This window comes from Monodelphis domestica, chromosome 7, assembly GCF_027887165.1.
Source record: "Monodelphis domestica isolate mMonDom1 chromosome 7, mMonDom1.pri, whole genome shotgun sequence".
Classification (NCBI taxonomy): domain Eukaryota; kingdom Metazoa; phylum Chordata; class Mammalia; order Didelphimorphia; family Didelphidae; genus Monodelphis; species Monodelphis domestica.
Genome location: NC_077233.1, coordinates 63,584,863 through 63,608,363, shown reverse-complemented (window position 1 = coordinate 63,608,363; position 23,501 = coordinate 63,584,863). Strand labels below are relative to the sequence as shown.

The 23,501-nt window shown below is 41.5% G+C and overlaps 1 protein-coding gene across 1 annotated transcript; it reads left to right on the top strand.

Annotated features, from left to right (window-relative positions):
• Window positions 1-72: 72 nt before the first annotated feature.
• On the top strand, window positions 73-21,990 carry COPG1 (COPI coat complex subunit gamma 1). Its single transcript, XM_001366974.5, has 24 exons — window positions 73-209; window positions 4,963-5,015; window positions 7,081-7,161; window positions 7,442-7,513; window positions 8,313-8,392; window positions 8,919-8,994; window positions 9,184-9,276; window positions 9,809-9,895; window positions 10,400-10,557; window positions 10,647-10,780; window positions 11,912-11,979; window positions 12,247-12,435; window positions 13,082-13,177; window positions 13,860-14,103; window positions 14,400-14,475; window positions 14,835-14,938; window positions 15,276-15,401; window positions 15,966-16,034; window positions 18,480-18,622; window positions 19,045-19,216; window positions 19,645-19,742; window positions 20,584-20,722; window positions 20,974-21,072; window positions 21,593-21,990. Exons 1-24 carry the CDS (start codon window positions 173-175, stop codon window positions 21,721-21,723), a joined length of 2,625 nt encoding a protein of 874 aa, XP_001367011.1. The 5' UTR covers window positions 73-172; the 3' UTR covers window positions 21,724-21,990.
• The last annotated feature ends 1,511 nt before the right edge of the window (window positions 21,991-23,501 follow it).

Genomic DNA, 23,501 nt, shown 5'->3' with positions numbered 1-23,501 from the left:
GGGGGGCGGGGTACAGCTGGACCGCGCAGGCGTGCAACGCAGGGAGACGTGTCCCCGGGACTGGGTGGCCGGAAGTGGTCCGTGCGGAGCTGGACCCAGAGCTGGCTAGGTCTTGCAGTTAGTTGTTAACCCCGTCTGTCTGCGCTATCTGTCCGTGCCACCGGTCCCCAAGATGCTGAAGAAGTTCGACAAGAAGGACGAGGAGTCCGGTGAGGGCTAGGGGCGGGCTCCGGGACCCCGGACCTGATGCGGGGAGGAGGGGGCCCTCCTCAGGCACCAACTAACGGGCTGAGCCGGGCCGGGCGGGGCTACCGGGCTGAGCAGGAAGATCTGTCGGTCATCCAGCTGGGCCTGGCAAGGGGTTGGGGACGTCCTCACGGCCTGAGGCTCGACAAGTCAGTTACCGAAGTTATTTGAGGTGTACGGGCTCATCCAATAGGAAGGTAAAGCCAGCGCGAGCTCACTGCAGCAATCGCCTACTATGTGCCAACCATGAGTCCAAAAACAGACGGAGCCTATCTGCAGGGAGCTTACGTTCTACTGGAGAAGGGGAGCAAAGTGTCATACTTAAATAAAGGACTGGTGGGGAGACATTAACAACACAGGAGGGGGCAGCACGTCAGATAATTTAATACAAGATTTGGGAGGCATATTAACGCTCATTAAGTTTGAGGTATTAGAGAAGTTCATTCATTCACCCAACAAGCACAATGCTTCACTAGCATTTTTAAAAACCCTTACTTTCTTTCTCAGTATTAAATCTAAGACAGGAAAGTGGCAAGGGCTCGGCAGTTGGGGTTAAATGACTTGCTCAGGGTCACGACTAGGGATTCCTGTACTCTCTCCACTGTGCCACTTAGCTACTCCTCTCCTGTGCGTTATTATTTTTTTGAAACCCTTATTCTCTGCTCTAGAAAGCAGAAGATCCATAAGGGCTAGGCAATTGGGGTCAAGTAAATTGCACAGGATCACATAACTAGGAAATGCCTGAGGCTAGATTTGAACCCAGAACCTCTCATCTCCAGACCTGGCACTATCCACTGAAACATCTAACTATCCCCCTCTCCTTTGCATTCTTAAGAGTATATATTCTCTCAAGAATAACAGCATATGTACATACAGGTAAATGCAAAATAAAAAGTAAATAAAAATAAATTAGGGTAAGGGGATACAGTAGCAGCTACAAGGATATGTAAATAGTTTTTTTTAACTGAACTTTCAAGAAAATCAGTTATTCTGAGAGGCAGACAAGAAGGGAGTGAATGCATTACAGATATTGAGGAAAGCCTGTGCAATGACACCAAGATGGGAGATAAAATGTTGTGGGGTTTTTGTTTTGTTTTGTGAGGAATAGCACTCAGATTAGTTTGACTGAAATGAAGATTGTATGAGGTGTGTAATATGTCTGGAAAGAGAAGTTTAGACACAGTGGGGAGAGACTGAAATACTATTTAAAGCTTTTTGAGTAGCGGAGTAACCTAGTCAGATTTTGCTTTAGAAAAATCACTTTGGAGGGCAGCTGGGTAGCTCAGTGGATTGAGAGCCAGACTTAGAGAGAGGAGGTCCTAGCTTAAAATCTGGCCTCAGACACTTCTAGCTGTGTGACCCTGGGCAAGTCACTTAACCCCCATTGCCTAATCCTTACCAATCTTCTGACTTAGAACCAACACACAATATTGATTCTAAAGTAGAAGGTAAGGGGCTTGGGAGGAAAAAGAAAGAAAGAAAATAAATATCACTTTGGTAGCAGCGTGAGGAATGGATTCAGGAATGGAAAGACTTGATAGAAAACCAACTAAGAGGATACTGCAGTAATCCAGGCAAAAGGTGATGAAGACCTGAAGTAGTGGGGGATGTGTAAGTAGAGAGAAGGTGGTGAATACAAGAAGTATTGCAGAGGTAAAATGAATACACACTGAGGAGTGAGAAAGACTGAGGATTTGAAGTGGCCTCCAAGGTTTTGAACTTGAGTGAATAGAATGATGGCATTCTTGATACAGGAATTATAAAAGTCTGAAGTAAGGAGGGAGAGCATTCCAGAGATGATTTCAGCCTGTGAGAAATACAGAGGCTTTCACAGGATCATAGGATTTAGAGTTGGCAGGAATTTTAGAGACCATCTAGTCTAAACTTCTCATTTGACAGATGGGGGAACTGAAGCCCAGAAAAGGTGAATTGCCCCAGGCCATGCAATAAGTAACAGAGTTAGGCCTTGAACCCAAATTAGCTGATTCCAAATTTCTGGATTTTTTTTTTCATTTATTACATTATGCTCTTTTTCACATTAGTAATCAAAATATCTACTATATGAAGAGATATCAATCAGGCAACTAGCATGTTTCAGGTGGTAGGCACAAAAATAAATAGGCTAGGAGTTTTGCCTTCAAAGAACTTACAATCTAATAGTTACAAAAAGTATTCAGTTATAATACAAGTCGAATAATTGTAAGTGTATAAGAGGAATGCCCAAGTACTTTGAGATCAGATAAGAAAAATCTGGCTGGCTTGAGGCAAGGAGATGAATGGGAATTTAGGAAAGGCACCCTGGAAGAGGTGGCATTTAAGTTGGGCTTTGCTGAGTAAGTAGGTGGGGTATCAAAAGATGGAGGTGGGTGGGAGAAGACTTCCAAGTTTAGAAAATAGCATAAGTAAAGCTTCAAAAGTAGAAAAAAGTCAACTTGGGAAACAATTAACTAGTCCAATTTCTTTGGTTGTAGAATACTTGAGAGGAAATAGAATGAGATGAAACTGGAAAAATCAAGGAAGTATCAGATGCTGGAGGCCTTGAATGCCAACCTGAGAAATTCAGAGACAATGATACTGACTACAAAGTCAAAGTATTCATAGGATTACAAGTTTAGAAACAGAAATGATCATTGGGTCATCTAGACCAACCCTTTTTATGATTGAAGAAATCAAAGATCAGCAACCTATTTCTTGCTTAAGGTCACTTAGGTGGCGAGTGTGTAGTCAGTCTCAGAACTTGAGCTCAGATCTTCTCCAAATCCAGTTCTCTCTCTATTTCATTATACCATCATTGTTCCTATACTATACTAGGTACTAGATATACTATACTAGATATGGCTCCCTGGAAGTTGATCAGAAGGAAAGATAAAAACTAAGACCAGGAGCTTACTAGGACCTAGGAGAATTTCTGAAGCTGCAGGACCCCTCCCATCTAGTATAAACTCTGGCAGCACTGTAGTTAGACGTAGACAGAGGAAGGGCAGAAGTGTATCATAAATTTTATTTAACTGTGATTTAGAGATGCTTTTGATACCCATCAAGAACCTGAGACAGAATTTTGAACCAAAGCTTAAGTCCAGAGTATATGAATGCAGAGAGCACTCCAACCATAGGAAGGGTCTCCAGTGCTCATTCACATAGTATCTTACAATGGCTTCCTGGTTCCCTTACTTTTCACAGCCAATCTGTGCAAGGCTGAGCCTTGGAGTCCTACTCAGACCTTTGTAAATATTTCTAGCCATTGAATTAAGATTCAAAGACTCATCCTAGTCAGGATGTAAATAAAGGGAATCCTCATACTTTGCAGGGCAAGTGTCACCTTTCGCTAATACATTAAACTACTGCTGTGGTAGTCATGATCCCTTTGACTTACAGGTTTTCATATCTTGTGTGTCTCGTTTTTTGAACTGTTTCTATCTCAACAGGCCCAGCTCTATACACTCTTGCAATGTTTCCACCAATCTCTGTCTACCTGATAAAACCTGACTAGTTCATTTCCTCTTCTTTTGGGGTGCTGAAGTTTTTGCATGTTCACTGGCATCGAGTAAAGCTAGAATTTATTATATACAGTCATCTCTTCCAGATCTAACACTCAGGCAATCATTCTTGGTATTTTCTTACTTCACTAGATGGGGAAGGATATAGTAAATACACAAGAGCCCTGGGTACCTTTCTAGGTGGGGCAGGGTTGGAGTCATCCTTACTATTTCCCATGCAGCCAGTAGTGCTTGGGTAGAATGGAGCAGAAACTAGGCAGGAACTAAAAGAGGTTAGCTTTGGCATTGAGAGCCTCTGGCAAGTCATTTAATATCTCATTTTCCTCGTTTGTAAAATGTGAATAGTAACACTACTTGCCTATGAGATGATGTATATGAAACACTTGGTTAGCCCTACATCACTATCAATAAATAGGTCAGCACTAGTGATTATCTTCTGTCTTAGTTCAGACCTGTATAATACATTTCTCTGAATTCAGTTCCTTTGTGATTCTTAGTCTTCCAAAAACTTCTTTCTTCTAAAAAATCTGATCTTGCTGATCTAGTGACATCATTGACGTGCCTTAAGAACAGACCTATTCGCAATAGTTAAGAATTTTTTTTAAGTGCTATAGGATTTCAGGAAAGAAATGATCTTTTAGGGAAACTTCTATCATATTTGAAACTTGGCTTTGATGGCCAATGCAGGAAGGAATTCAACAGCTAAAGTCAAGTGCTGAGGAAAAGAATAGATAGAGCATTTATTAAGGATTACTGTATGCCAAGAGCAGTCCTAAAAACTGGGGATTTAAATACAAGCAATTAAGACAGTCCTTGCCCTCATGAGTTTGCATGTTGGGGGATAGGGGAGACCACACATCAAGGGAAACTGGAAAGAGGGAAAGGAAAAGAATTTTGGTACGTGTTGGGGTGTGGTGTGGAGAGTAACCAGAAAGTATCATGGAATCTAGACAAGATAACCATCATAGGGTCCAAGCCTAAAGTTCCTATAGTGTGAAGGTGAGGATGATAGTCATAGAGTATTGGGAGATTAGCCTGAAAAGGTAAATTAGGAGAGGGCCTTGAGTGCCAGTTGCAGGAACTGAATTTTTTTTTTCTGTAGTCAGCTATGCTGAAATTATCTTCATTTGTAGAGTATCTTCTCCATATTTGGAAGGTTGGTGAAGTACATATGAGGAAGTCTAGTATTCACTTTTCTGTGTTCATTGTCAACTTTCAGGTGGAGGCTCAAATCCATTTCAGCACCTTGAGAAAAGTGCAGTGTTGCAGGAGGTAAGTTCCATTCATTACTCATGTTCCTCCAGTTTTGAAAAGTAAACTCAAATTAGATGAAAATAAACTATTCAAAGTACTGATGGAAAGAAAGCTAGAAAAAAAATGCTCTTCATTTGGAACACTTAATTCCAGAATAACTTAGAAGTATCTAATACAGAAAGAGAAGCAAAATTATTTCAAGCTTCCTTGATTAGTCTTCATTTCTGTGTCTGCATGTAGTTTTCTGTGGGTTTTAATTAAGAATCCCATAGAGAGTCTAGAGCTAGATTTTTGTAGGGCTACATTCCTAAATTACATATATCTAATTTCTATGGCTGCCTGAGTCAATTCTTTGCTAAATCTGTTGTGGTTTATGGCCAAATAACTTAGATCACAGAGTAAGAATTTTCTGGGATGGGTGATGCAGTATCTGGTTTGAAACAAGTATCAGAGGGCAGCTGGGTGGCTCAGTGGTGAGCCAGGCCTAGAGACGAGATCCTAGGTTCAAATCTGGCCTCAGATACTTCCTGGTTGTGTGACCCTGGGCAAGTCACTTAACTCCAATTGCCTAGCCCTTACTGCTTTTTTCCCTTGGTACCAATACACAGTATTGATTTTAAGACGGAAAGTAAGGGCTTAAAAAAAAGAAACAAATATCTGAATAATTTCTATAAATTTCATGTTTAATAGAAGCTTTTTAGATCTTCTAGCTCATGCTCAAAATATCAAACCCATGGCATGTTTTCACTGGAGGTTTGGTAATCCTCAACTTGTAGGGAACATAGTTCTGTATATGTCTTGGGAATGGAATTTACACTAACAACCACAAAAAAAAAAAAAAACTGAGCAAAGAAGCTGCAGGGCATGTGCTGGAGCTTCCTTCCTCATCCTCACTTTTCTTGTGATTTTTTTCAAGAGGTTCTCTTTCCCAGAGACTTAAAAGAAGGAAATTAGAATGAAGGATAATATAAGGGTTATAGCAAACAGCTTCAATTTTATTAATAAGGTAGAAAATTAAGTACTCAGCTGAGAAAGAGGAGGAAAGAAGAAGCAATGGTGCCTGTGTAAGAAGAGAATATGGTAAACACAAAGGAGCCCTGGGCACATTTCTTGAGACGGAAGGTTGTACTCATCCTTACTCTTTCCCTTATGGACAGTAGTTGCTTGGGTAGAACAGAGCAGACACTGGGCAGGAGCAGTTTCCCACTTTCCCTCTCTGCTGGAAGATGTTGGGTGTCTGTATAAGCAATAGGGACATATGAAGGGAGTACTGAACTGGGACTCAGAAGGCCTGTCTTTAGTCTTTAGGCCCAGTTCTTTTACTTTCTCATTGAGAGACCCTGGGTAAGTCACTTAACACCTCATCTTCCTCATTTATAAAGTGTGAAAAGTAACACTATTTGCCTACCCTGAAGTCTTGTGAAAATAAAATGCTCTGATGTATATGAAACACTTAATTACTCCTATAATACTATGACTATATCAGCACTAGTGATTAGTCTTAGCTCAGACCTGTATAGTAATTCATTATCACAACAAAAAGGGAGGAGGGTGGGAGTCTGCTAGCCACAGGGTGGAAGAAGCACCAGTTACTTTTATTACACTGCTGTTCTCAGCAAGCATTCCAAATCTCTGATCATTCTTGACAAGAGAAGAAGTCAAGATCACACTAGGTCCTGGGTGCTAATTATTCTGAGGTTGTTGGCTACAGGTAGACTGCCAACTGAAGTGTCTTAATGGCTTACTTCCCACTTTATAACTTGACATTTCTGGTAATAATAGCTATGTTGTGATGACCATAACTATGTTTGGGATAGAACTGCAACCTATAGTAGGCTTAGTTACATATCTTGGGAAAGGCTGCAAAGGAATTGGGAAATATTCAGAGCAGCCTTTTCAGATCTATTCTGGTTAACACTTTTATTAAGGACAAAGTTTTGCCTATGAGACCATGTTTATAATATGATAATGATATGCTATCAGTACATTAACTAGCCAGACTGGAGGGTTTAGAGACTGAAGATAAGGTTTATAAGACTGACCTATTTATCATTTAATTGTCTTGGTTGCTTCTTTTTCTTAGGCCCGGGTATTTAATGAAACTCCCATCAATCCTCGGAAATGTGCCCACATCCTCACCAAGATCCTTTATCTCATAAACCAGGTAATGGAGAGAGGCCCTGGCAGGAGGATGGGGATGAGGATGGATGGCAAGCATGCCTGATGGCACCACTAGACATTGTCACCTAATAGACAATGTCATCTAGTGGCCTCTGTGTGATAGGGGCATTATCCATTTTATTGCTCCTAGGATTCTTGGTTCTGACCTGCTTTCTTGGTGCAGAATTCCTTAATCAGGGCAGTGATTTGCTGGGAAGACTGGCCTGACCCTTCTCTCCATCATGAAGCTCATAAAACTTCATTTTGTCTTTTCATTCTTTTAGGGGGAACACCTAGGGACAACTGAAGCAACAGAGGCTTTCTTTGCCATGACTAAGCTTTTTCAATCCAATGATGTAAGTATTTTTTGCCATACTTTCTTCAGGTCCCATAGACAAGTCTCCCTTTTTGTAGAATCTTTGTTCTATATACTGAGTGAATTCTCCTGGGTTGTGGCCCTAAGTAGATAGATTGAGAGAGAGGAGAAAGAGCACAACAAAGATATCAGTAAGCTCTCTATGGATGATACTGCATCCTGCCCAACCAGCTCTCCTTGGGATTCATATTGTTACCCTGACACTGGGCTGGGCTGTTAGTCTAGTCCACAACCTCCTTTTTCCCTCAGAGCCTTTGAGAATTCCCATTTGACTTATCTACACTGTGGTTCTCAAGACAGAAGTTCATTGGACTTTAAGAAGCATCCCAATAGCAGCAGTGTCTCCTCTCCATGAAGCCTGGCTTTGACCTTTTACCCCTTATGGCTACTGCTTTATATGTACATCCCCCAGAAATGGCCTGCAGCAGTTGTAGCATACCACAGAACGAACCATTAGAGAAAGGCAAGCCTTCTAAACTTTGGCTTTCCAGAACTTTGAAGAGCATAGGGAATTTCAGGAAATGACAGAATTTCAGGAAAAGGATGGAATGACAGAAAAAGGATGTTATTTAACATCTGCAAAAGCACAGGTTTCCTGAGAGGTGCCTATGACTGGCTAGTGGATTGACACCTTTGAGAGGAAACTGATTGTGTAGAGAATTAGGAAAGTAGTAAGGGGAACTTCCTGCCTCCAAATGACAAAAATGTATTCTTCCAAGTGCAGAATCTCTTTTTATGTTGGAATGGAAGTAATAGGACTTTTTTCATCTTGATCATAGCCCACTCTCCGAAGGATGTGTTATTTGACAATCAAGGAGATGTCCAGCATTGCTGAGGACGTCATCATAGTTACCAGCAGGTTAGTTTTGGGGATTAACAATGACTTCTCTTTAAAAAGAAGTAATTCATTCTGAGAACATTGTGACTTCTTTTCCTATTCTGAATTGTGTCACTTTTACTCTTCAGCCTCTCTGTCCTCAGCTGAGCACTACCAATGCCACCAGAATAGGAGTCAGGGGGCTATTCTCTCTTCATCATATGTTCTAGTCACCACCAGGTTTGGCTTTTATGCAACAGGCTGATTCCCCTATCCCTAGCCTCCCACCCCCCAGTAACCCTTACCCTCTGTCTTAGTGAAAGTTTTAAGACAGAAGAATGGCAAGGGCTTGGCAATTGGAGTTAAAGGACTTGCTCAGAATCACCCAGCTAGGTAGCATCTGAGAACAGAATTGAACCCAGGTTCTCCCAACTCTGGGGGTAGTGCTCTATCCACTGTGCTACCTAGATATCTCTCTCATTTTCTTTCTGTTGCCTCAGTGTTAGGATGTTTCTGTGGGGCATCTTTATATTGTGGCACAACGAAAAATCGCTTCTCACTTTTACAGTTTGACCAAAGATATGACTGGGAAGGACGACAACTACCGAGGCCCAGCTGTACGTGCCCTCTGCCAAATCACTGACGTAAGTCATCTTGCCACCTGACCAAGTGTATCTGTCTTGCCTTTGTTCCCACTTCCCTGATTCTAAAGCCTCAGGTCTGTCTATGAACTCCCATTTGTTCTTATCTTGCTTTTTGATTCTTACTCTCTCTTGACCTGCTCTCCTTTCACTGGCATTAATGAGACACATTTATCCCACCTGTCTTCACAGAGCACTATGCTGCAGGCCATTGAACGATATATGAAGCAGGCCATTGTGGACAAGGTGCCCAGTGTCTCCAGCTCTGCCTTGGTGTCATCCTTGGTATGAATGTTGTAATAGGGCACTTTGAGGGACTGTCAGTAGCTTGGGATTTGGACATATTTAAAGAGAAATGAAAGCAATTCACTTTCTCATTTGTTCTAAATCTTTAAAAAAGTCACAAAATGTGATCTTTCTTCCCCCCGCTCCCCTCCCCCTTAGCTCCTACCTAAGGAGGTCTAGTTTCAGGGAGAAAAGGAAAGGTTGAATGAGTTGGGTTTGGTCTTCTTTGTGTGTATGGCATTGAAGCAACTTCAAGTTCATACAAACCACCTATTACTTATATAACTACAAACTTACACCATCAGGAAAAATTGATATATGTTGTATACTGGTACCAGAGACCTGATATCTCTCCAAGTAGAAGTGAGAGTAGGGGGAGTGCAAGGGTTGGTGGTTGCCTGACAAAGCCTGTGAGGTCTGTTTGTGGGATAACAGGGAATCCAGAAAGCATCTTAGCTCTCCTAAGCCACAATCAATACTGCTCCTTTGTTACTGGACTTTCCTATTTCCAACCCTCCTATTTTCTTTACAGCACCTACTGAAAAGCAGTTTTGATGTGGTAAAGCGCTGGGTCAATGAGGCTCAAGAGGCCGCCTCTAGTGATAACATCATGGTCCAGGTGAGGGCCTAGGAGAAGTTCCAGTTCAGGGATGGGGAAAGATTTTTTCAGTATTCGACCATATACAAAAAGTTTTATTAACCACCTTACCACTGTGCCTGGCACATACTTAAGAAATGTTGGTAAGAGTTCATATATTGCTATGCCATATAACCATGTCATCTGAGCCCTAGCCCAAGATTTCTCATTCCTGCTTAGCCTTTGATTTGCTTTGTGATCATCTTCTTCCTTTTTGATGCCTTTTTTCCTATTTCTGGTTCATGGAGTTATTGTATTTTTTTACAAGTGAAATCTTATCTAATGAAAGTCCAAAGCTCTTATAGGAAGAATCATGTAAGTAGGATTTCCAAATTGTGCCATCTTGGGCAAGGCAGCTAACCTTTCTGAGCCTCAGTTTTCTCATCTGTAAAAAGAGGGTGTGGTCTACACAGCTTCCTACATCACTTCTAGCTCTAAGTCTTTGATCCTATGATCTGATCTAAACTGTGTTTGTCTCTGGTCAAGTACCATGCCCTGGGTCTCCTCTACCATGTGCGTAAGAATGACCGCCTGGCCGTCAATAAGATGATCAGTAAATTTACCCGGCATGGCCTGAAGTCACCCTTTGCTTATTGCATGATGATCCGTGTAGCCAGCAAGCAGCTGGAGGAGGAAGATGGCAGGTAAAGGGGTTTGTTTCTCCTTGAATATATAGTTCCTTCATGTATGCTTTATCTCCATGGTCAAATCTGTATCATTTAATCTTTTACAGTCGTGATAGCCCTTTGTTTGATTTCATTGAGAGCTGTTTGCGCAATAAGCATGAGATGGTAGTGTATGAAGCTGCCTCTGCCATTGTCAACCTGCCTGGCTGCAGTGCCAAGGAGCTAGCACCTGCTGTGTCAGGTAATCATGACCCAGTGTGGGAAGTTCATTGGAAATTTAGGTCCCTAAGACTGATAGAATCATGACAAAGGAAGAGACTTCATTGTAGGATTCCCCTTTTGACTTTCCCTTGGTCATTCAGGAATAGTAAGTATGTGGAATACTGAATAAATGAACATTTATTAAATAAATACATACTTTGTGTCTAGCACTTCAAGGGTTAGAAGTAAAAGCCCTAGTCAGCCTTAGAGAACTTTCAGTTAAATTGTAGGATTATGGGCCCAGAGCAAGAAGGAATCTCAGAAATCATCTAATTTAGCATCGTTATTTTATATATAAGGAAACCTAATTAGAAAGATTGAGTCCCTTGCTCAAGATCACAGAGGTAGTAAACATCAAAAATGGGGGGTTCAAATCCAGGGCTCAGACTCTAGAGCCTGAAGCCCACGCACTCTGTTAGGGTCCACCAACCTTATTTGGTAGAGAAGACTCACAGACACTAGTGACTAGAGAAAGACAGAATAAAATGCTAAGTCATGTGGCACAGACAATAAATGCTAGAAGAATTCAAAAATGGAAAAGCCACTGTGCCCTGAGGGAGCAAAGCAACCCTTTATAGATGGAGTCAGGTCCTTAAGGATGGATTCAGGTAAAAAAATGTAAAAAAGAGAAGAAGGGGAGGAGGACATTCAAGACCCAGGGACAAAATGAAAGCATGGCACCAGGATAGAAGAATTAAAGAAAGTTTTTATGCTGATTTTCTTTTCAAAGGAACTCTATTATAGCATAATAAATTTACATATATGGTATGACAAGGGCTAGAAATGAGGGAGAGCTTTCATTTGCCTTCTTAGAATGGGATTAAATTCAGTGAGTTGTAATAATCCTCAACAGCGTGAATTGATGCACTTTTTGTATAGTGCTTATGTAGTCAGGAAACCTCTTCCTTTTAATATGTTCAGTAAGGAAACAGAACCATCTTCCACAGGCATGGGGATGCTTTGAGGTTGGGGTTTTATATGGAGCAGATAACTTTGTTGGTGCATGGCTCTCCTAAACACTTTACCATGGGTTCCCTTAACATGTACTCCCTTTTATATGGTCCTTATTGTCCTTTGGCAAAGAGACCACAGTGATATATTCTTCATACAGTGCTCCAGCTCTTCTGCAGCTCTCCAAAGGCCGCACTGCGATATGCTGCTGTTCGAACCCTCAACAAGGTAGGAACCATAAGATGAAGGGACAGAGTCTGTGGATGAGGGGGTTCAAGCATAGGATGCTAGAGTACTCTCTTGAGCTTTCCCTCCCATAGAGAAGGAATTTTTTTTCTCAAGTGGACATCACTCTGAACCAAAAGTTAAGTTGTCCCAAAGGGGATCTTCCTGGGAAGAATACCTTACTTTGAGAGTTTACCTTGATGCCTTTGGGTTTGCAAATCATAAAGTGAGACAGGTACAAGAAGCCTAACTCATTCTCTTCTCAAATAGGTTGCTATGAAACATCCATCAGCTGTGACTGCCTGCAACCTGGACTTGGAGAACCTAGTAACAGACTCCAACCGCAGTATTGCCACCCTGGCCATCACTACACTGCTCAAGACAGGCAGTGAGAGCAGCATCGACCGCCTCATGAAGCAGATCTCCTCCTTCATGTCAGAGATTTCTGATGAATTCAAGGTACTTAGAGGTGCAGGTACTCCCCAGTGTCATAATCCTTAATTTGTGAATGGTCTTAGGTGATTTGGGGACTTTAAGCTATGTTGATTCTAATTCAGCTCTGTTGTGAGTGGACAATTCTAATTAAATGAAAGTGTAGAATATTGTTTTTATGGGGAAATTTGTTTTAAATTCCAAACAATCATCTTAGAAGCTTTTAGAAAACTACCTGTTTCTAAGGAAATGATTACCTAAACATCTCTAGCTTTCTGGGAAAGAGAGAGATGCATCTAGTTCTCTCTCGCTATGAACTTTGATATTAGATTTGGCTTCAAGCATGAAAGTCAGTCTGCAGAACTTGTTTGTTGGCTTCAGTCTCTGATCTATGGAACCTTTTCTAAGGCCATGACATTCTTAGACATTTATTCCATTACTGGCCAGTCTAGCCTATCTTTCCTATAATATGTTGCTAAGAAGAGGAAGGGGCCTAGGTTTAAAGGAGGGGAAAATTCACTTGAGTATCACCTGTAGTATTAGGTAGAAAGACAGAGTTGGATGGGAAGAGACTCTGTGTTCAGATTTGGGGCCAGTAATTCTACTGTACATTCCATCCTAAATGGCCGTGGTCCTGGAATGCCACCTGCTCATGCATCTCTCTCCAATTTAGGTTGTGGTTGTCCAGGCCATCAGTGCCCTGTGTCAGAAGTATCCTCGAAAACATGCAGTCCTTATGAACTTCCTTTTTACCATGCTTCGAGAAGAGGTGAGATTGAGAAGCCATGGATAGAGGGAAACCATCTGACTAAGAGGCTGACACTCACTGAACAACCTTGAGCCGAACAACTTTTCTTTTTGGCTTATATTCTTACTGATTCCTCCTTTAGGCTAAAGAAAAGAATCTCCACTTATTCTCTCCTTCTGACCCTCAAGAAAAAAAAGTGTATAGTAATGTGATTAGTGAGCTCACGTATGGAAACATTAAAAGTTAATAACATGAATAGGATAATTAGTTACCACTCCTAGTTTCCAAGAAATATTAAAATTCCTACGAACTACATATTGAGGAAATGGGAAGACATTCGTTTGCAGTTTGGTTGTCTATCCATGAGTCTCTAGGACAGTGGGTCTTGTAAGGGACTTTTCATAGGTATTCATGGGATGGTTTCTTAAAATATGACTATATTTTTATTTCAGCCACAAATTAATAATTTATTTTTAATTGGTATCTCCTTAGAAATGATCAGTTCTCTTTGATTCTAGTTAGTGACAAGCAGAAGCAGATGAGTTAGATCTCATCCATCAGTCTTTGTCTTTCCAAAATGATCCATGATCAATTTATAAACTGGGACCTAGGATCTATATCCCAGCTTTCTTGCCTCAAGCATTAATACTTGTTCTGGAGAAAGTGGTGTCCATACCCAGCTCTCTACCCTATTATATTGCAGGGTGGCTTTGAGTACAAACGGGCCATTGTGGACTGCATCATTAGCATCATTGAAGAGAACTCAGAGAGCAAAGAAACAGGGCTATCCCACCTATGTGAATTCATTGAGGACTGTGAGTTCACTGTGCTGGCTACTCGAATCCTGCACCTCCTGGGCCAAGAAGGACCAAAGACCAACAATCCTTCCAAGTATATTCGCTTCATCTACAATCGTGTGGTCTTAGAGCACGAAGAGGTCCGGGCAGGTGGGTCTTGGGAATTATTAAATGAAAAGTTCATCCAGCATAGATGGGACCAATATGCCAAAGGCTGCAAAAGAGCCTTGTATATTGGTTCCTAGTACAGTGACAATTACAGTGTTAAGTGCTCTAAGGGGAAAACTAGCAGGATGAGAATCACAGCAGTAAGGACTGAACTTTCGATAAGAGGTTTTTTTTTGCTTTAAGGCTTATATCTGCAGAAGATCTTTTAACATGAGGACAGCAGAAGGTTCTAACTGTAAGTGTAAATGAATAATTAGTATTTTGTTCTGTGGCTATAGGTGCTGTTAGTGCTTTGGCCAAATTTGGAGCCCAGAATGAAGAAATGTTACCCAGCATTTTGGTGTTGCTAAAGAGGTGAGCCTCCTATCTGGGAGAGGTCAGCAGTCTCTCCATATCTATATCTTTCTAAGTTCCAGGATCAGATTCTTTGTATTGTTTAATTTTCCCACTCTTTCCCAGAGGGAACAAATGAAATGGCTTCCATTCTGTGTCTACAGGGAGCATAATATCCTAATAGGTAGAGTCATGGACAAAGTATAGTGTCCATCTTGAATCCACAGTAGTGTTATTAGGAACCAATGTGCCAGCTTTCTCTAGCATTAATGAAAACCAGCAAGAAATGAAGAGGGTCCTTAGAGGGCTTGAGGTAGATCTTGTTTGCAACTCTTCTCCTTGTTTCAAGTGTCCTGGGAGTGTTCTGTGTTCATCTCTAGGTGTGTGATGGATGATGATAATGAAGTGAGGGATCGAGCCACCTTTTATCTCAACGTTCTGGAACAGAAGCAAAAAGCACTCAATGCTGGCTATATTCTAAATGGTAAAACTTTAGGCTTCTGGAAACCTGGACCCTTCCCACATCCCCAGAGCTACAAATCCCTCACTTACCACTGACGGGCTTCTGGGGTTTCTGTTATTCTAAGGTAGGGTGCCCTCCCCTGGGCTTGTCCAGCCATCTCCTGAGTTAATAGGAAGCTGAGGTTCTTTGTAGAAAGGCCTGAGTACCAGTGGGAGTATTCTTCACACCAGAATGGGATGTGAGCAGCACATGTGCCCAAAGGCTCTGATCTTCTCTGGGGTATTTGCCAAGCTTTCATTTGAATAGTAAGGAAGGTACATGTCTGACCTGACCTGACTGTTCTCTTGCTCACCTCTAGGTTTGACAGTGTCCATCCCTGGCCTGGAGAGGGCACTACAACAATACACTCTAGAACCCTCAGAAAAACCTTTTGACTTGAAGTCAGTTCCCTTGGCCACCACTACCATTGCAGAACAGAGACCAGGTAACGGCTTCTCTTCAAGTGGGCAGACATGAGTTCCGAGTAGGGCCACATGGCAGTCTGTGCTGACTGAGGAACCACAAACTGGTAGCTAGGAAGAGTGATGTCATCATCCATGAAAAGGTCTTTCACCCCTGCCATACGTATCTTCATTCAGCATAGGTCAGAGAAGCTATTCTTAGAGACCAAAGGCTTTGGCTCCCTTTCTCGGAAACTTTATGCTGGGAAAAAATAAATATTCTTGTGTGCTCTTGCTTTGGGGTGGACTGTTGGTAGGATGGGTAGAATACCTCCAGACAACTCAAGGTCTTCATTTAAAGCCATGGACAGAACAGGTGTTCGGAAAACTCCTGGACCACAGTAGTCAGGGCACTTTGACTAGTAGTAGCATAACTGTGGTCTAATAGTTTTCCTCACATGAAAATGCCTCGGTTGTACCAAGAGATTTGTTTGAGGCTTTTTTCAGCATTGTCATTTTATGGTCCCAAGAGTGGCACTAGAGCCATAGTAAGTAGATTCTGCTGTGACTAACCCTGTTTAGTTACCAGATTTATTTCTTCCCTTTAGAGACCACTCCCATCACAGCAGTCAAGCAGCCAGAGAAAGTAGCAGCCACACGACAAGAGATATTCCAAGGTAAGTAATGGGGAGAGAGTAGGGACAGGGTTCTTAGAGCCAGGAGCAAATCTTCTGGAGTTTTGAAGGTCATTTCTACCCAAAGTATTCCCTCCTTGGTTATAGTTGAGAATCAAATGTCCTTCGTGCCCAGTCAACGCAACAATGGCCATTGGCTCTCAAGGTAGGCAGGTGGCCAGCACTGCTATAATATCCATGTTACACAGCTTCCCAATTCTCTGTTTTCTCATCCTAGTTTTTCTTCTTGGTCAGTGCATAGTCTTTAAAATGAGAACAATCTTTAAAATAGTTCATGTCACCAAAGTTTATTTCCATCCCTTCATTTTTTATTTTTAAAATAAAAATTTTTATGAATTTTTTTGCATCACAAAAATTTACCTCAGTATCCCCCCTTCTTCCAGAGAGCCATCCTAAATAACAAGTAATATTTTTAGATAGTGAAAAAGAAGAGAAAAAAGTCAGCCAAACTGACCAATACATTGAAATATGCTCAGTGTACCATACTCTATAGACCTTCCACCTTTACTGAGATCATCCCTCACTTCTGAATAGCACTCCCATCCACCCAAGAGACCAGAGTGGCACCATGCCATTTTTAGAGATACTCAAGGAAATAAATTCCAGAATGCATAAATCCATTTTGTTTGGCAGTTAATAAGAAAATTATTACTTAAATATGTGATGATAACATTCTTTCTAATATCTACATTGAGTTTCTCTACACATTGTAGTGGTTTTTGTACTGTTGCTGTAGACTCTTCCCAGACCTCTACATCTAGGTATACCCAGACCTTTGCCTAATACTACCTTGTTAAATGTAGGCCTTCGGTAAAGGGTGCTGCCTTCTAACATCAGTACTGGGTAGTCTAAGGCAGCTATTCATGCTGTAAAATACAAAAATTGAAACATTGTTTGCTTATTATTCATGGCTGTTAGCAGTTAACAACTGATTGAAGAATGCTTACAAGAATAGTTCAGAGGCTGGAGGTTGGAACATCCAGGGAAAGCTTTGTGAAGGAAGTGGGATCTGAGTTGAGCATTGAAGGACAGGGAGAATTTGAATAGATAAAAGAAAGAAATATTCTAGGTAGAGCAAAAGCATGTGAAGATGAGTGTAGAAGGCATATTGGACCAACAGTGAGTGGCTAGCTACATCTGACTGTGTGTATACAGACATGTAAACCAAGTTCCACATATATGTTGTATATATGCACATGTGTTTTCATGTATGTCTATTTGTGTACCCACATAACCATTCATCTACATGTGGTACCAGCTCTCTAAGAAGCACAGGTTCCACTACGAGTTTGTTACCTAACCTGCAGCAGGGATGGTACTTTACTCCTTCCTGGTTGATTGATCCTCCTCTTCCAGCCTTGTTGTTTACTGAAGCCTTCCAGATCTCTTCCTCCTTCCTTTCTGCTGAGGACCTTGACCTCACATTGATTGAGAAAATAAAGAGCATCACCACAAGCATCTTCAAACCTTGGAGGTCCCCCATTCTCTTACTTACTCTAGTCTCTAATAATGAGGAAGACCTTCTCCTTGATAAAACTAGTCCCTTCTATCTTCACCAGCAGATTGTCCCTTTACTTTTCGCTCTTACCTTTTCCTCTCCTGCCTTTAAATATGTCCAAGTTTCCCTGATCCTTAAAAAGCTTCTCAGGACTCTCATATCCCTTCAGTATATTATTCTATATCTCTCCTCTCTTTTCAGTCAAACTCCTAAAAAAAGTCATCTGGTTAGTTCCACTTCCTCTTCTCTCCTTCACTCAACGCCTTGCAGTTTGATTTCTGACCTCACTAAGTAGCTGAAATTTCCCTCTCTGAAGTTACTCTTGTTTTCTTAATTGTCAAATCTAATGGTCTTTTTTCCAGTCTTCAGCCTTATGACCTCTCTGTTGACTACCCCTTTCTTCCTTACCAGCTTCATTTTATCTAGTTTTCCTTTCTACCTTCTAAGGTTCCATCAAACCAGCCTTCTTGCTGTCCTCACATCTGTGATCATTCTGACTTTGTACTTTGTGCTACCTGCCCCCAGGCCTGGAATGTGACTTATCCTTATCTCTACTTTGTAGAGTCTCATATTTCCTTAAAGTCTTGATCAAGCACCTCCTTCTATAGGTGCTTGTTTCCTCACTAAATTTTTTTTGCTCCCTCCCTAAACTTCCTTGCATTTATTTTGTATTTATTCTTTGTATACTTGTATAAGTATGTCTCCCTCAATAAACTGTAAGCTTCTTGAGAAAAAGTCCATTTCTTTTTTTGTCTTGATGCTTGCAGAGTTACTGGCATAGTATAGATGTGTTAAATGCTTTTTGATTGATAAAATAGGTTTAGATAATGAGAATTGAATGAAAACCTTTAAAAATTAATTGGCCATCTAAACAGTAGTAGTTGATGTGTAATAAGGAGTCAAATAAATGCTGCTTTTTTGGCTTTCAGAGCAATTGGCGGCTGTACCAGAGTTCCATGGCTTGGGCCCCCTCTTCAAATCTTCCCCCGAGTCTGTGGCTCTCACTGAATCCGAGACAGAATATGTTGTTCGTTGTACCAAGCACACATTCCTCAACCACATGGTGTTCCAGGTGGGTAGGGGAGGTCGGCTCTGAGTCCTCGGTTAAGGAAGGGCTCTAGCCCAGAATAAGGCCTTTAGAGCTTGGGCCTCAGAGGGTATGTAGACATCCAGCACCTCTTTCTCATCTCCCCAATGAACGTGGCCCATGAGTGCCGGAGATACCATATTCATTCTGGTGATTCAGTAGCAGTGATGATAAAATTGTCCCTCACTAGGTGATGCTACTCTTCCAAATAGGGAAAAGGATCTCAGGGGTCCTGAGAAGGAGCATGAAGAAATGGAGCCTGGGGCAGACTGTTCCTGGAAGAATCTGAGAACACACAGCTAGATTTGTGGGGATAGCAGTGGAACAATAGTGACTGCTCCTTTGAGAGCTGACTAGGTGTTTAGAGTCAAGACTCCAGTTGTCTAATGCTTCTCTTCCCTTGTCAGTTTGATTGCACAAATACCCTCAATGACCAGATCTTAGAGAATGTCACAGTGCAAATGGAGCCCACAGAAGCCTATGAAATCCTCTGCTATGTCCCTGCCAAAAGCCTGGCCTACAACCAGCCAGGGACTTGCTATACACTTGTGGCATTGCCTGAAGGGGACCCAACAGCTGGTAAGCTCACTCCAAACTCTGCCCACTTCCTCAAAGGAAGGGACAACACTGTTTAACCATGAGTGTGTTCTTTAGGACTGGGAAATTGGGTTTTAAATTTAAAATTTTGAAGTAAATGATTTCTTGAGTATTATGTGGCTATCACTATCATTTAAGGTCTCCTTCCATTTTCCTTATACTTTAATAGTCTATTCTTTATCCATGACTTGCCCATAAGGTTATCACAGGGAGATCTTTATCCTCATCATCCATGTATAGCTTTGTCTTTAGTCTACACCTTAGAATTGTTTTTTGACCCTGTTATGTTATCTTTTCTGATAATATAGGAGAACTCTAAAACTAAAAGAATCAGTCTGCCTCTTGACCTCAAGACAGTAATGTCTTTCATCATGGCTGGAGGTATACTGACCATCAGCTTCTCCCCACAGTGGCCTGTACTTTCAGTTGCATGATGAAATTTACAGTCAAGGACTGTGATCCTACCACTGGAGAGACTGATGATGAAGGCTATGAAGATGAGTATGTGGTAAGGTCCAATACCAGGCGATGCCATTCCATGGCCAGGTACCCCACTCTTTGAGAGTGCCTGAGATTCAGGGGAGTCCTTCAGCTTGGGGGGTTGGAGAATTCCATCTTTATTTTCACTAACCCCTATCTGAAATTCAGACTTTCCTGCACTTTTTAAAAAATTTTCTGAGAAGTGGTCTATAGGCTTCCCCAGACTGCCAAAGAGATCCATGACACAAAAAAGGCTAAGATCCCACTTGGACTGTATTCTCCTGGTGTAGATTGTCTAATTGGAATCCCAATAGATTAGCTAAAGTTCATTGTATTATGTCTTTTAAGCTTTTTCCCCACTTATACATAGAAATAATTTTTGACATTGGTTTTCTGACATTTTGCAGTTCAGCTTCTTTCCTTCCTTCCCTCCCTCCTCCCCTTCCCATGCTGTATTATAAATTAATGAAGATCTGAATATTTTGTCTTTGAAGACATCTCTTACTCAAATTATTAAGTGTCTCAATTCTGCTGGCCAATCTTGACACTTACACTTGGAGATAACCTTCTCATGGGTTTGAGGCGGGGAATACCAATAACTGACTTTACCTGAAGGATTTGTTACACTACCAGGATTTGTTCAGAATATAACTATCAGAATCTAAGTCAGAAGCTGTTAAAAAAGACATTCAGGATCTGGGTTCTGCTTCCCACCCAGCCCCCATGCTTGTGTGAATTGTCTCACAATTTGCTCTAACAGGATCCCTAGCCTTCATGAACACATCTGATTTGGTATGGGGAGGTTAGGGTTCTTTCCTCTAGGGCCTTGGGTTTTCAGACTTTTGTATCATGATTCCCTCTTCTCATAGCTAGAAGACCTTGAGGTAACTTTGGCAGATCACATACTTAGGGTTCTGAAGCCAAACTTTGGGGCAGCCTGGGATGAGGTGGGAGAAGAATTTGAGAAAGAAGAAACCTTCACTTTATCCACCATCAAAACACTTGAAGGTAAGCTTCAAACAGTGGCACCTGTTCTCTAGATATTTGTGTTGACCCTTACAGCTCTACAGGAGCATGAAATGTCCTCCCCTTTCCCATGTTTAGGAACAAGGCCCTCTGCAGAGCATATATCCCAGGAATAGTCATATGTTTCCTCTGTTCAGTGACTTGAACAGGAAGCTTTGGAGTTAGGTGGGGTGGGTGGAGGGGCAGCAATTGGCAATTATGTGTGGCCTCCCACATCTGGGCTTTTCTTGTAGAAGCCGTTGGTAATATTGTGAAGTTCCTGGGGATGCAGCCCTGTGAGAGATCAGACAAAGTGCCTGACAACAAGAATGCTCACACATTATTCCTGGCTGGTAAGTGTCTGTCTCCAGGATAGCAGGGAGCTATGCCAAGAATCTTGTCAGTGCCCTATTCACATATTGACTGAGCTATGGAGACTTCTCACCCCTCATTTGGAAACAGTATTGGACTGGCAAATTTGTCTGCAAACTGCTTCAGGGCCCTGCTTACCAGCTGATCTCCACCTTCAGGGTTAACACCAGTCCCCTGGGAGGCTCAGACAGCTGTTCTGGGCTTCTGTGGGTTGGGGACTGTCCCCACCAACTGAAGTTTCTCTGTGTTGTTATTTAAAAATCTGTTGGTTGCTCTTCTTGGCGCAGTACTGAAATAACTCACGTGCTCAGTCAGAGAGAGCCCTTCCATCTGCCTCAATACCAGTTTACTGTGACAAGAGGCAGTTATATTTGTTCCCTGAATATTTTTATGCCCTAATGACATGGAAAAGCAACATGCCTTTCTAAAATACTTTCCCCTTCCCCCACCCCCACCCCCGGGGCCTCTTTAACCTGATAATATTCTCACTTCTGTTTGCAGGAGTATTCCGGGGTGGTCACGACATCCTTGTGCGCTCAAGGCTGGTTTTGACAGACACCGTGACAATGCAAGTAACAGCCAGAAGCACTGAGGAGCTGCCTGTTGACATCATCTTGGCATCTGTAGGCTAAGGAAGCATTCCCCTTGAGCTCGGCACCCCCAACACTACGGCTCCAGTGGGGAGGTTGACCTTGGAGATTTACTCCTTCATATGGACACTTTGGAAACCTCTTCATGGCTTTTACTTCTTTATTAAAATTATACATTTCTGATTTTTTAAATTAGGTGATTTTGGTTTTTTTGGCCTAAATGGTAGTTGTTTCAGCTTGTGCTAAAGTTTGCTACCCTACCTGATGGCTGGCCTTCAGATGAATAAAGTTACCACACACATCTCTGAATTCTGTCTTTAAAAGAGTTCTCCCTGACCATATAAATCAGCAAGTAACACATATCTACCCTGCTTATATTACTATGCATCCTCAAAGGGAATTTCCAGTCTGTTTCCTGATTAAATTTTCTTCTTGTCTTAAAAAAAATCCTAGAGACTCTAAAGACCAACACTTCTTCTCTAGGCTCTAAAATCATCACATGATCTGGTTTCATAGATTTCTTGTTAGATAATGAGAATATCAACTACGTAGCAGTCATGATGGGACAGCTAGGTGGTAAAGTGCATAGACATTGGGCAAGTCCCTTCACCCTGTTGGCCTTGGTTTCCTCATCTGTCATATGAGCAGAGAAGGAAATGGCAAACAACTCCAGTATCTTTGCCAAGAAAACTCCGAAGTGGGTCATGAAGACTTGGTCAACTGAAATAACTAATAAATCCCCATTCTGTGCTGTAATTGAAATACTGATGATCCACAAGAACCCCTAATTTTGTCCATCATCATGAGAATTAGAAGAAACCTTATGGACTGTATAATTCAATCCATACCTAGACAAGAATGTTCTCTACACATTCCTTTGATGCTCTCTAGTGTGAACAGGATCCTTCTAACTGATGCTGGATAGTTTCAAAGCTTAAGAAGTTTTTCCTTATTTCAAAACTAGTTTGCCTTTTTGCCACTTCACTCAAGTGCCTCATTCTTTCTTCTTAAATCAAGCAGAATTAGGATTATTCCCCTCTTCTGTGTGCCTGCCCTTCTACCTGAGACCACTATCTTGTTCCTTCTAAGTTGTCTATTATCCAGGCTAAAAATTTCTGAGTCCTTCAATTGATTCTCACATGGCATGATCCTGAAGCCCTTCATCACTGTCCTCTTCTGTAAATTCTTCAGTTTGCCATTGTCCTTCTTAAAAATGTTAAACCTGAAGACAGTAATCCAGGTGTGGTGTAGCCAGAGCAGAGTACAGCAGAACTATCCCCTCCCTAGTGCTGTATACTATCTGGCTTTCAGACCTGTGATTTCACTGGTGTAGCATATTCCTAATGAAGAAATTCCCCTTTTCCAATGCAGATGGTCAATTATTCAGTTTTAGTGTATGTGGCAAACCAGACATAACTAAAGTCTTTCTGCTCCAAGATCAGTTCTCTATCCATCTATTCCTCTTAATGTATAATTTTATACTACCTTGTCAAATTGCACCATTATTGACCATTACTGACTTTGCAGTCCACTAAAATCCCAATACATTTTTCAGAGGAGTTGTTATCTAGCTATACCTTATACTTTTGAGGTTGGTTATTGGTACCAAATATGAGGCTTTAGATTCATCTTCAATTTGGCCCAACTTTTTATTCTGTCAAGATCTTTTGGGATTGTTATGGACATCCTATATGTTAAATTCCCCTTCTGACTGTGTCATCCGAAAATCTAGTAAGGATGATATTTTTGTCTTTGTTCAGGTAATTAATTTTTAAAAACTCAGTCAAACACATCTTTGGGGCACCTTACTAACCACCTTC